The sequence below is a fragment of the Mesoplodon densirostris genome, chromosome 3 (genome assembly GCF_025265405.1).
Source record: "Mesoplodon densirostris isolate mMesDen1 chromosome 3, mMesDen1 primary haplotype, whole genome shotgun sequence".
NCBI lineage: Eukaryota > Metazoa > Chordata > Mammalia > Artiodactyla > Ziphiidae > Mesoplodon > Mesoplodon densirostris.
This window is the reverse complement of record NC_082663.1, coordinates 152,177,752-152,191,493: the sequence shown is the minus strand read 5'-3', so window position 1 is coordinate 152,191,493 and position 13,742 is coordinate 152,177,752. Positions and strand designations below refer to the sequence as shown.

Here is a 13,742-nt window from a genome sequence, read left to right as displayed (position 1 = left end):
TAGCAATCACCCCACATCCCCTCCCCAGCCCCTGACCACCAGGAACCGACTGTCTGTCTGTGGATTTGCCTGTTCTGGACGTTCCCCATCAATGGAATCTCACACTGTGGGTCCTTCTGTGTCAGGCTTCTCTCACTGAGCATGATATCCTCAGGGTCCATCCGCATTGTAGTGAGTGTCAGGGCTTCACTCCTTTGCATGGCTGACTGATGCTCCCGTGTGTGGAGGGACCGTATTTGTTTATATAGCTGAGTCTCAAGTCCACGAGTGGACATCAGGATGACATCCAGGGCTTTCAAAGGATATAGACCAACGGGCCAGTCATGGCCTCCTACACGAGAAAGCTGTCTGACACTTTTCAAAATCACTTTCTCACCAGACCCATGTCCACTTTGCAAAGGACGGTGAGCCACCTCCGAGAAGCTGATTCCTGCCCCAGACCCCAGCTTGTGGGTGGCTGGGTGAGGACCAGGGAGTCTCCATCCAGGGAAGACACAGGTCATTTATGCTTCCACATTAGCCGTGCTCTAGCTACCCACTGGATTAGTCAGGGATATATGACTATATATTAGAGACAGAGAGGGAGCGTGAGAGGTAGTTTAAGGCATCGGCTCACGCAGTCGTGGGGCTGGCAGGTCTCAGGTTGACAGGGCTGAACCACAGGCTGGAGACCCAGGGAAGAGCTGATGCAACTTGAGTCCGAAGGCTGTTGGGAGGCAGAATTCCTTCCTCTTCGAGGGACCTCAGTTTTTCCTCTGAAGGCCTTCAACTGATTAGATGCGGCCCACCCACATTATGGAGTGTCACCAGTTTTCCTCAAAGTCCATCGATTTAAATGTTAATCTCACCTTAAAAAGACCTTCTCTATTTAAATGTTAATCTCACCTTAAAAAGACCTTCGTAGAGACATCTAGGCTGGCGTTTGGCCACACAGCCAGGTACCTGGCCTAGCTAAGAGGACACATAGAGTCAGCCATTACTCCACGCATCTGTTCAGGCCTTGCTTCCCTCAGCACGGTCATCCCCCAGTCACTGCTGGTCGCGGGTTAGGAACGGATGGCCCGGCAGTGCGGACATGCGACCCCATGTGGCCATGGGGCCAACCCCTGTGGTCGCCTTGCACCTCCAGCCCAGCCAGGTGGGAAGGAGGCTGCCGCACCCCCCGGGTGGTGTCGTGGGGGGCGCCTCCCACGAGGCGTCTGAATGTTCCAGGACTCTGAGCATTCAAAGCATTCCTTGGGGCTGAAGGCAGAGCAGCCCCGGTTGAAGTGGTTTCCTCTCAGCGCCGAGCCAGCCCCAGCCCTGGCGGAGGCCGCTGACTCAGGAGGCCGCTGACTCACCCGCCCGTTTGATGTCGGAGGGCTCCCCCGGCGGGCGGCCTTTGAACGTGGGGAGAAGCAGAGTCGGGCGTGACCGGTCCCCCTCCCGTCCCGCCTGAGGTTTTGCGGCCCCAAGATGGCGACCGGGAGCGCAGGGCCGGCCTGAGTGAGAGACCGGCAAGGCGAGGCGGAGGGCGTGCAGCATCCAGGGGCCCCGGGGGGCTTGTCTTCCAGGCGGAGCAGTGGAATCCGAGCCTGGGGCCCTGGCGCCCGGCGCGGCAGCTCTGGGGTGCAGAAGACCCTCCGCAGACTTTCCCTGCCCGCCGCTCTTCCGGGTGGGAAGGGGACTGCCGAGGGGTCAAGGCCGCAGAGATGCGCCCGAGACTCGAGGGGCCCCCCGGGTCCCACAGCGCAGCCGCGGTGCTGCCAGCAGGGTGGGCCCCCCCAGACACCTAGGCACCACTTTACCCACGTCAGCTCCCCCAGGGCTGCGGTGGGCCCTCCCTGCATCTCCCCCCTCCTCTTTTAGGGGACCCTGACGCAGGGTGTCCTAAGTGTCAGCCCCCTCACGGTGGTCACCGAGACCGCGACAGCTCACACGGCACAAGAATCAAATGCCGAAGGCCTTGTCCCGCCTCTCGGGCGATGTACCTGCAGGGCTCTCCCCATCAGGTCCTTTCTTAAACTAATTCCTCCCCTGACCCTTCCCTTCAAACTCCCCACAGCCCCCTCTGGAGAAGGTTCAGTTCTTCTGCTTATTTAATCTTAAAATTCCGGTAAAATACATATACGTAACATAAAATTTACCATTAGTGATACTTAGTACATTGACACAGTTGTGCAAACTAATGCACCACTACCTAATTCCAGAACATTCCATCACTCCAAAAGGAGGCCCATCCCCATGAGCAGTCACTCCCCAGCCCCTGACAACTGCCCTCTGTGTCTGTGCATCTGCCTGTTCTGGACGTTTCCCATCAGTGGAATCACACACTGTGTGTCTTTCTGCATCTGGCTTCTCTCACTGAGCATCCTGTTCTCGGGGTCCATCCACGTGGTAGCGAGTGTCCGTGCTTCTCTCCTTTCTGTGGCTGAGTGATGCTCCTGTGTGTGCAGGGACACGGTGTGTGTCTTCAGGTGACGGGCACTGGGGTTATCTCCACCTTTTGGCTGCTGTGAGTCGTGCTGCTGTGGACACGGCACTTCGGCCCCTTCTTATCTTTCCTCTCTTGTCCTTGTGCCCACACACAGGTCTCCAAAGCCTCCTCCGAACTCATGAGCTATTGTGAGCAGCACGCCCGGAACGACCCCCTGCTGGTGGGAGTCCCCGCCTCGGAGAACCCCTTTAAGGACAAGAAGCCTTGTATTATCCTATAGCTTTATCTTCCCTCTTGCTTGGCTCTTCCCCTCCCCACCCCCACCCCCAGCCAGGGCATCTGTTCAGTACACAGTCAAGCAAAACTCTTCATTCCAAAAGAAACGCAAAAAGTTGCCATCACCCAGGTGGGGTAAAATGTATCCTCTGGGTTCAGATGGATTTTCAGACCCAACATCGCAGCCCTGTCAGGGGCCGGGCTCCACCACCACTTCTGACGGGGAATAGCTGAAATGCCCAAGCGATGTGGTAACAGTTTTTGAAAACTGCGTTGCCATTTGAGTCATGGTCTAGAGCCGAGCTGGGCCGGGAGACGGGAAGGAGGTGGGTGAATTAGCCGCTGGCGTGGGTGACCCAGCCGGGTGGCAAGTCTCACACAGTTGGCCATTTGTGAGGACTTCAGCCAGGTTGATGATGTGATGCTTTTGACCAGGGTGTGTTAAGTGGAGAAAAATTGGGTGGAGTTGGGAGGAGGGACATAATGAACTTTTTTCAGAAATTTTTCTCCTTTTCATTTAAAACCTTGTAATTCCGTACCGCTAAAATCGGGTGTCATTGGCTGAACCTGTAGCTAAGCTGGGTTGTGTGACAATGCACACGTGGATTTCAGGGGCCGGGAGGGGGGCTTTGCCTGTGAAACGCACCCCTGTCACCCAGGGTCACCCAGCTGTGTGGCTTTTGTGTGGCATGTGTCATCCGACAGCCATGCTGAGGCCCCTTCCCTTTCCTGGGGACCCCGCCCATCCCAGAAACGGATTTTCAGCCTGTGGCTCTGGTCACTGCAACGGCCAGCTGTGTTTTCTTTAGTTTTAAGCACGAGACATCAGCGTGGGCAGTTAGAGGCTATGGTCATATTTGGCTCTTCTGTGTTTTTTTCTGTTTTTTTCCACTTTCTGCATCTCCATGGCCATTTTTCAGACAGAAATGCAGCCTGGGGAGGCCAGCCCGGGGGCCCCCTGGTGCTTCAGGATATAAAAAGGTGCGAGGGAATTCCCCGGTGGTCCAGTAGTTAGGACTCCACGCTTCCACTGCAGGGGGCACGGTTTCCATCCTGGGGAACTAAGACTAAGATCCCGCAAGCAAGCCGGGTGGGCGGCCAGCCAAAAAAAAAAAAAAAAAAAATAGGTGTGAAATTGTCTGGAAGTAGCTGCAGAGGCCCTGGAGGTGGGATCCTTTGCCCAGAAATGGAGAGGCACTGGCAATGCTCCCCTCTGCGCTCACACCCGGCCACCCAGAGCATCTGTAAGGTGTCGTGTAGTTGATGGTGAGGGCGGGCTGGGGGGCTCTTTTACAATTGCTGTTTCCTCTGTTACGACAAAAACATTTAAAGAGGTGGAGGCAGAAGGACGGGTCAGATGCACACCTGCTTTCCTCGGCCTGATCCCCGGTGGCCCACCTGCCCGTGCGGCCCCGCGGGGGCGGGCTGGGAAGTCAGGATCCCAGGCCCCCTGAGCAGGAGGGCCCTGGGCAGCCGGCACAAGGCACGCAGGCTGGTGGGACCCAGAGCCCTGAGCTCCTCTCCCGACGCCTCTGCTCCCCTCGCGCCCCTGGGGCTCAGTCCGTGCACAGCTGCAAAGGCTGGCGGGACGCCCGGCACCCCCATCGCCAGCTCCCGCGGGGTGCAGACCCAGGGCCAAGCTTCTCCCCAGCACCCAGCTCTCTCCGGCCGGTCCGGGAGCACCTGGGGCTTTGGGGAGCTCGCTCCCCCACCCCTGCAGGTGAAGGGGGAAAGCCACAAAGCCCCCCACCCCACGCTGCTGCCCCCGTACACTGCGCAGGCAGCCAGCGTCCCAGGGGCGCCTGGCCTGCCCACGCCTGGCAGCACAGCAGGACAGAACAAAGCCTGTTCCAGAAACCCCGGGCACACCCCACGGCTGGGGGTTGGGGAAGCCAGGGCACAGCGGGGCTTAGCCCGAGGGTCAGAGGGGCAGCTGGCAGAACGAGTCTGCCGGCGAGGACAGCCCACCAGCCATCTGCCGACTGGTCACCCTTTTCTCCGGGACAGAGAAGCCTTAATCCCTTCAGCCTGAACTTGGTCTGCGCACACCCAGCCGTCCTCCTGCGCCCCTAATGTCCCAGCCTCCCGCTGCCAGGCCCCGAAGAGGACAAGGGGTCCTGGTGCTGAGGTCACAGGTCCCCGGGCTCAGGCCTGCCCTCTCTCTCGGGTCCCTGCCCTGCCAGCTGTGCCAAGCCTATCCCCACCGCGTGTCCCCGCCGACTGACCCCGAAGAAGCCTGCGGGAAGCCAAGCCCAGGACCCCTGGCCGATGGGGTGGAGGGACCCGAGTTTGGCAGCCCCATCGCTGGCTCCGGGCTCAGCTGGCCGATGGCCGCCCCTCCCCACCCCCGCAAGCCCTGAAGCAAAATCGCACCGGGCCAGAGGCCCCCGAGTCAAGACCCCAGGGACCCAGCGGTCTGGGTAAACTGAGGCCCAGAGAGGGGGAGGACCACCATCCCCCAGCCCCGCCCTATGGCCACACCTGCCCTGCTGCTCCCCAGGTGCCCGCAGCCTCGGAGCCCAGGGAGGTGGCAGTGGGCAAAAGCCCCACCGTGGGTTTCTTTCCAGCGGAGGAAAAAGCGCTCTTTTCCTTTTTTTTTCTTCTTCAACATCAGGGTCCCCAGCACAGGCCTGAAGCATCAGGGCACACACAACAGTGCGTTCTGCTTGTGCTTTCCTGGTGCAAGTGTCAGCGTGAAACCATGGTTTTCAGGGCGTTCGGGGGGCTGTAAGTGCCCCGCGAGGCCGGGAGCCGGCAGTGGCAACGCGGGCCTCGGGGAAACCGGCGCCTCTCAACCACATCCCGGGGGAATTAAGGACACAGGCACCCAAAAAAGGCAGTGCTGGGCGACACGGGGTTTCTGTCTGCAGCCTGCAGTGTTTCCTGTGGGCCTGGCCCGGCCCGGCCCCTCCCCCACCTTCCCGAAAGGTCACCCCCCCCAGGCCAAGAATTAAGTGACTCGGTTGTGACCTCCAGCCCCCTTGGACGGATGGGGATGCAGAAGGTGCTCTTTCTTCCTTTGATGTCCCGGCCACCCTGTCCTGTCGTCGCTGGGCCTCCAGGCAGCTCATCCATCTCGAGCCCCGGGCGGGCAGGAAAAGGCCATCGGACCCCCGCCCCAAGCATGAGTGACCAGTGGCAGTTTCCGGGCCACGGTGAGGCCACCACAAGTCGCTCGCCCTTCAAGAACCTGCCGTGGGGGCCCCTGAAAAGAAGCCATATGTCGACACCACTCCCCCACTCCCCTCCCCCCCCCCCCGCCCCGTTTCCTCCTCTGTTGTCAGAGACCATTGCCAAACATTGTAAAGACCGGTTCCCGGTTCTCAGAAAGCAATCTCTGGTTCTAGTGGGTTCTACCCCATCTGCGTTTGGATGTCCAGTGCTTTTTATTTCTGATTTTTAAAAAATTCCAGGTGTGCCACACCCACTTTCCTGCAGTGTTTGAATATTGTGTGGAATTGTTAATACCAAGTGAATTAATGCACAATAAAAAGGCTCACTGTTCCTTTCCTCCCGGCTCCGGCCCTTCCTTGGCTCCCTGGCCGCTGCTTGCGGGGGACAGGGTGGTGACGGTGGTGACGGCTTCCCCTCCACCCCCACTGCCCCAGCTGCCCCAGGAAGAGGCAACATGGATGGAACCGGGCTTCAGGCAGCAGCACAGATGAGGGAGCTTCAGCTTCTGATCTACAGTGGGAGAATTTCGGGGGAAGCTATCTGAGGATCTCCATGCGTGTAAGCCGCGGGTCCCACGGTTTGGAGGGCCGTGGGAAAGCGCCACGCTCCTCCAAGAGCTTGGAGCCTGCGAAGATCTTAATCTTGCCCCTTCCTGCTCTGCGTCACCCAGAGACCACCTTCGACCACCAGACTCCCAGGAAAACGTGGAGGGAAGCTTGGCCCTGCCCCATAGCACACCATGAAGAGTTAAACCTTTAGTAATGGATCTGTAAGTGGGCGATTCTGGCCCCAGAGCAGAGAACTTTCTCTGTATAAGCTAAGATCCTACGAGCCATGCTGCGCAGAAAGAAAGAGAGGGAGGGAGGGAGGGAGACATGGATGTATCACTGTTTATTTTTTTAAAAAATAATAAAATGTTTAGAGATTCAGCTGCATTAAAAATTGTCCCCTATGTATCAAATGTATAAGATTAGGGAAAGGAGAGGGGAGGGATAAATTAGGAGTATGGGATTAACAGATACAAACTACTATACATAAAATAGGTAAGCAACAAGGATTTACTGTATCGCACAGGGAACTCTATTGGATATCTTATAATAAATCAGAATGGAAAATAATCTGAAAATATATATATATGAAGCTGAAAAAAATTTTTTTTTCTCCTGGAAAAATAAGTATAAGATTAGAAAGCCGTTCTATTGTACCCCTGACACTAACACAACTTTGTCAATCAACTATACTCCAATATAAAATAAAAACTTTAAAAAAAAAAGATTAGGGCTTCCCTGGTGGCGCAGTGGTTAAGAATCCACCTGCCAATGCAGGGAACACAGGTTCGAGCCCTGGTCCGGGAAGATCCCACATGCCGCAGAGCAACTAAGCCCGTGCGCCACAGCTACTGAACCTGTGCTCTAGAGCCCGCGAGCCACAACTGCTGAAGCCTGCATGCCTAGAGCCCGTGGTCCACAACAAGAGAAGCGTGTCCATCCATGGATGATGGTTAAACAAGACGTGGTCCATCCACAAGTGGACTATATTATTCAGCCATAAAAAAGAAGGAAGTTCTGACACACGCTATGACATGGATGAACCTTGAGGACATTGTACTTAGAGGAGCCAGACACAAAAGGACAGATACTGTCTGATTCCACTCACAAGAGGTCCCCAGAGGAGTCACATCCACAAAGACAGGAAGCAGATGGTGGGGGCCAGGGGCTGGGGGAGGGGGTGGGGAGTGAGTGTTTCATGGGGACAGAGCTTCAGTTTGGGAAGATGAGAAAGTTCTGGAGATGATGGTGGGGACGGTTGTCCGACAACATGAATGTGCTCAATGCCACCGAGCTGTGCACTTAAAAATGGTTAAGATGGTACATTTCATGTTCTATTTTACCACAAAAAGAAAAAGGAATCAAAACCTTACCCAACATCCACCTGAATGGCTAAAATGTAACAGATGGGCGTTGCCGAGGACACAGAGCAACCAGAACCCCCAGGGCTCACTGGTGGGGTGTGAAGGGCTACAGCCAGTTTGGGAAAAGGTCCTGCACTTCCCTATAAAACTGAACACACACCTACTCTCTGACCCGGCGATTCCACTCCTAAGTGTTTACCTAACAGAAACCAAAACACATGTCCACAAAAAGTCTTGGAAGGAATGTCAGAGCAGCTCTTCTCCCCATGGTCAAAACCGAAAACATCTCATCTTGGTCCCCTATTCAGCAACAGGAGATCAAGCCACTCCTACCCCAGAAGCCCCTCAGCCATGTGAGGGACAGACCAGCCACCACCAGGGACAGCCTGGGTGGCTCACAAATCCACAGCCAACAAATAGCCTGACACAGAAGGATGGCCTGCATGATTGCGTTTATAGGAGGCTCTGGACCAGGCAAGCCTGTGCACAGGACCCCAAGGATGTCCACATCCTAATGTCCAGAACCTGTGCTCACGTCCCATCATGGGGCAGAGGGGACTTTGCAGGTGGGATTAAGTTAAGGCCGCTGGATTCCCCGGGGGCCTCAGTGTCATCACAAGGTCCTTATAAGAGGGAAGCGGGAGGGTCAGAGGCAGAGAGAGACAGGAGATGCTGCGCTGCTGGCCGTGAGGATGCAGGAGGGGCCGCAAGCCAGGGATGCAGTGCCTCTAGAAGCTGGAAAAGGCAGGAAATAAGGGAAAGAAGTCAGTCTGCAAAGGCTACACGCTGTATGATCCCAATTTGATGACATTCTGGAAAAGGCAGGACCATGGAGCTGGTGAAAGAATCACTGGCTGCAGGGGTTGGAGCAGGGAAAAGCAGGATGAACAGGTGGGTCACAGGGAGGTTTTTAGGGCAGGGACACTGTTCTGTAGGACAAGGTCCTGCTGGACACAGGATGACATACATTTGGCAAAACCCACAGAATGTACCCCAAGAGTGACCTTGAGGGTCACCCCTGGACTGGGCGGGGTACAGTGCAGATGCAGACCCTGCCCCATTGCAGGAGGGGAGCTGGCTCTGCTGGGTGGGAGGCCAGGCCCAGGGGATGCCTGTGGCCTCCAGCATCCAAAGAGGCCCACTGGGGACTTCCCTGGCGGTCCAGTGGGTAAGACTCTGCGCTCCCAATGCAGGGGGGCCCGGGTTCGATCCCTCGTCGGGGCTCTAGATCCCTCACGCATGCTGCAGCAAAGATCCGGTGCAGCCAAATAAATAAATATTAAACAACAACAACAGAGGCCCATTAGGCATTGTGCCACCAAAGAGGAAGGAGGGCTGGACGGCTCACCCTTCACCCTAGACTGTCCCCAGGGGTGGAAGGCCCCCCATTCTCGTGGGACTCCTTTCCCACCCTCCTACATGCAGATATGTTCCCGAAATTCTGGAGATTCAGGGGAGGGTCCCTGCTGCCTTCTCCAGCTCTGGTGGCTCCTGGCCATCCTTGGTCCTCAGCTGGTCCCACATCTCCCCAGTCTCTGCCTCTGTCATTACAAGGCCTTCTCTGTGTCTGTGTGGTCACTCCTGTCCCTATAAGGATACCCGCCATTGGATTCAGGGCCCACCCTACTCCAGCATGACCCCATCGGATCTATTACATCTGCAAAGACCCTGTTTCCTTTTTTTTTTTCTTTTTTTTGGGGCCGCACTATGAGGCATGTGGGATCTTAGTTCTCCAACCAGGGATGGAACCCGCGCCCCCTGCAGTGGAAGCGCGGGGTCCTAACCACTGGACTGCCAGGGAAGTCCCAAGACCCTGTTTCCAATTGAGGTCACATTGTGAGTTTCTAGGTGGATAGGAATTTGGGGGAGACATGTATCAACCCAGTACTACAGATACTTCCAAATTCTTTCGTTTGGCTGAGGAAACATCTCACTGTGTTCTCACCAAGCACACTTCCTGCTTTTATTTACTAAGGGCCTGTCCCGTAGCATACAGTCCAGGGACACAGAGTGAGATCAACAGATTCTACAGTCATCACCCCCAAAGTGTCTCCTCTGAGACACGGGGAGAGGGCTTTAGAGCTGGCCTAAGGCATTGGGTTGAGTTGCGTCCCTCCCCAAAATCTATGTTTGAGTCCTAACCCCAGTTCCTGTGAGTGTGACCTTGTACAAAAAGGGATGTGCAGCTGAAATCAAGTTAACAAGGTCACACTGGATCCGAGTGGGCCCTAAATCCAATGACTGGTGTCTGCATAAGAGAAAGGACAGGGAGATCTGGGTACAGAGACACAGGGAGACACACAGCGGGAAGGAGACTGTGTGGCGTCAGGCACGGATCCAGTGATGCAGCCACGAACCAAGGATCACTGGCAGCGCCAGAAGCTGGAGGAGAGGGCTGGCGTGGCTTTGCCCTCAGAGCCTCCAGGAAAAAATCAGCCCTCCCAACACCTTGATCTCAGACTTCTGGCCTCCAGAACTGAGAGAGAATACATTCCTGTTGTCTTTTTTTTTTTTTTTCCTGTTGTCTTAAGCTAGGAAAGTCACATAGCCAGGAACGTCTGGGTGTTTACCTGGAGCTGGGAGATGGGAAGAAGTGACAGCTCAGGCTCCGGATGGAAAGAGCTGCCCTGGCCAAGGCAGGGGGACCTGACGCGGGAAACTGAGAGGAACTGGGTGTGCTGGAGCGGGGGAGGGGGCGTGGCAGGACCCGAGGCTGGAGAGGCAGAGGACAGAAAACGGAGGGCCTTAGGGGTCGTGCTAAGGAGTCTGGAATGTTTCTAAGCAGCTCTGGGAACCCAATAAACAGGACAACAGCCAGCCAGAAAGGGCTGCCACAGGGACCCCTGAGTCGAGCGGGCCATCTGGTAAACAAGAAATGAGAATGACGATCAGTCACTACACAAACCCAAGACACCAGTATCGTTTTCAGAATCTGCCCCTTCCACCCAGGAGTTCACTGAAACCGAGGGGAGAAATGGCAAATTTTGAGTCACAAAGCTTCTCAGTGGGACCAGCTCCATAATTTGAGGGCCCCTTGTTCAAAAATTACAAATGTCAAGATGGTAACAGCAGAGCATTTAATTTTCTGAGTGCGGGGGCAGAGGGTTGGGTGCCGACGCCCACAGAGCCCGCCTGCTTCTCAGCAAAGAAGCTTGCAAGGTGGTTTGTTCAGAAGACAGGAACCTGTAAACGTTCTTGCATTTGCAGCAACATTTCTTTTTTTTTTTGCCCGTGCCATGTGGCATGTGGGATCTTAGTTCCCGGACCAGGGATTGAACCCACACCCCCTGCAGTGGAAAGCGTGGAGTCTTAACCACTGGAAAGCCAGGGAAGTCCCTGCAACCAGCCTTTCAAGAAATTCGATGCAAGTGTTCACTGACCTCGAGTTCTACTTCACAAAAACTTTGTTCAGGAGATGGCGTAAATTAGACTAAAAAAATCTCTTATGTCCCTTCCAAATCAAAACGACAGCATCTTATTTACGAAATGAAGAGGCTCATCTTTAACTCGGATGTTCAGAGACAGAGCCATCACATCACAGCAGCCTCCGTAGCCAGGTCCGTCGCACAAGGGCCGTTCAAGCACGACATGCTCATTCGTTCTTTTGATCTATCAACCCAAAATGCTGAGCAGTGCAGAAGGGGGACGTGAATATGGTGGCGAGAACAGGGAATTAACACGCCAGATCTACATCCACCTCCGTAGCTGCCCTTAGAGCCTCTTTAGATTCTGATGCTATCTCCAAACGGAGCTGAGAGGCATAGACTGACAGTATTGAAAGACCAGATCCATCACCCAATTTTAAATCTGCAGCCTGTCACCTGACCACACATCCCGTAGCACGCAATGAATTCCCGTGTCTATAAATCCCGTCGTCACTTTGCGAATCCTGTATTCTATTTTCTCCACCACAATCTGTATATTTTTTCTTCTGCAACTTCTTTAGCCTGTTTTTACATTTCTTCCTCTTCATCTTTTCAATACATTTAAAAGACCTCAACGAGTGGAACCTGCCCGGCCTTCCCTGGGACCTTGGGCAAGTCACTCTAACCCACGGGCGCTTAGTTTCAGAGTTGAGAGCAAGGCCAAAAGCACCAGATGAGACCTTCAGGGGTTCATCATGCTGATAAGAGACACAACCCACAACCGAGATGGAATTCACACATAACACTAGGTCAAAATACCAAAAGAACTGTAGGGCTCCTTTAGTCGTTCTGGAAGGCTAGTCCTACTATTCTTTCACCATTTTTTTTTTTGGTCTTTTCAAGTAAGAAAGTAAGTTTTTAAAAAGTTTTATTGAAGTATAGTTGATTTATAATGTGTTAATTTCTGCTGTACAGCAAAGGGATTCAGTTATGCATATATATATTTTTTCATATTCTTTTCCATTCTTGGTTTATTGCAGGATACTGGATAGAGTTCCCTGTGCTCTGTAGTAGGACCTTGTTGTTTATCTATCCTATATATAACAGTTTGCATCTGCTAACCCCAAACTCCCAATCCTTCCCTCCTCACCTCCCTGCCCCTTGGGAACCCCAAGTCTGTTCTCAGTGTCTGTTTTCACCATTTCTGTAACTTCAAGTTCATTGCCCTACAGAAGGAGATGCAGCACATGCACGCACACACACACACACACACACACACACACAGGCACAGTCGTCCCAGTGTTAGAGGGACAGGTTGGGTTCTCGGGGAAGCAGACTGCCTTGTGTTCAGGATGCTTATTAGAAAGGACTTCTGGGATCACCAGATGTGGAAGAGAGAGGAAGGGGCCTCAGGTTACCCCAGGGGAGCTCTGGAGCTGGACCAGCCTTGCAGAACTGTCCCCTGTTGGGCCCAAAGGCAGGACTCTCTACCTCCATGTTGATCAGCCATTGGATGGGCTGCCTCCAGGACGCTGGGACCCGGGGCTGGGCAGCTTGTCTGCAGCTGAAGCATTTCCTGAAGGGACTGACAGCTGAAGGGTGTCCACTGACAACACCCGCAGAAGCCGGGGCAACTCATCCCTCCCTCCGTGAAGGGACATGGCAGGTTTATCTCCACGCACACCAGCGCCATCCATCTTGAGCTTTCATATCCAACATCCTTCTATGCATAAACGTCTGGCACCAACAGACTCTAATGAAGAGAAACCTTTGGAAATTGGCTGACATCAACAAGAGAAGGATAACACGTCCCACCAGCCAAACTTCACGTCGCACACATTTTATTTACGATTAGAAAGTTTGTTTTTGTACTCAGGAAAGAGTAAGCAAGACTTTTACGAGGCTGTGGTGCAGAAGCAAAAGTGCTTATCTAAGCGATGACTTGAATCCTGTTTATCAGCACTTCTGCCTTTGACCCGCAGCCAGCCTCAAACCCTGCCCCCTGGGATGGTCCATTCTCCGAAGCCCGCCCACTCACTGGTTCCCACCCCTGCTGAGTGGTCTGTGAGATTCCTTCGCAAGCAGCAGCTGGGCTGTGGAGCCCGGGCAGCCAATGAGGCGGGCTCAGGATTCAGTCTCCTCCAGAGATCCAAAGAGATGAGGGACAAAAATCCCACACGGGGCCTCCCTGGTGGCGCAAGTGGTTGAGAGTCCGCCTGCCGATGCAGGGGATACGGGTTCGTGCCCCGGTCTGGGAGGATCCCATATGCCGCGGAGCGGCTGGGCCCGTGAGCCATGGCCGCGGAGCCTGCGCGTCCGGAGCCTGCGCGTCCGGAGCCTGTGCTCCGCAACGGGGGAGGCCACAACAGTGAGAGGCCCGCATACCGCAAAAAAAAAAAAAAAAAAAATCCCACACGAGGGGGCTTTGGTGGCAGCGGCAAAGCCTCCTGGATGAGGGGGTTCCCCCTGGGTGGCCACATGAGGCTCAGCCCTTTCTGCGGGCCACGTGTGGCTGATCTGGAGAAGCCAGCGCAGAGCTGACAGTGGCAAGCGGGATGCAAGGCCTCACTGGCGCTAAGAACGTGGGGCTCTTTCTCAC

General features: G+C 54.8%; 1 protein-coding gene across 1 annotated transcript in view; it reads left to right on the top strand.

Annotated features, from left to right (window-relative positions):
* The window catches only part of GNG7 (G protein subunit gamma 7), a 158,224-nt gene extending 152,022 nt beyond the window's left edge, over positions 1 to 6,202 (top strand). The window contains exon 5 of the mRNA XM_060094717.1: positions 2,571 to 6,202. Within this exon, the coding sequence (XP_059950700.1) occupies positions 2,571 to 2,696 (126 nt within the window). The 3' untranslated portion in view covers positions 2,697 to 6,202. The remainder of the gene's footprint in view (positions 1 to 2,570) is intronic.
* The last annotated feature ends 7,540 nt before the right edge of the window (positions 6,203 to 13,742 follow it).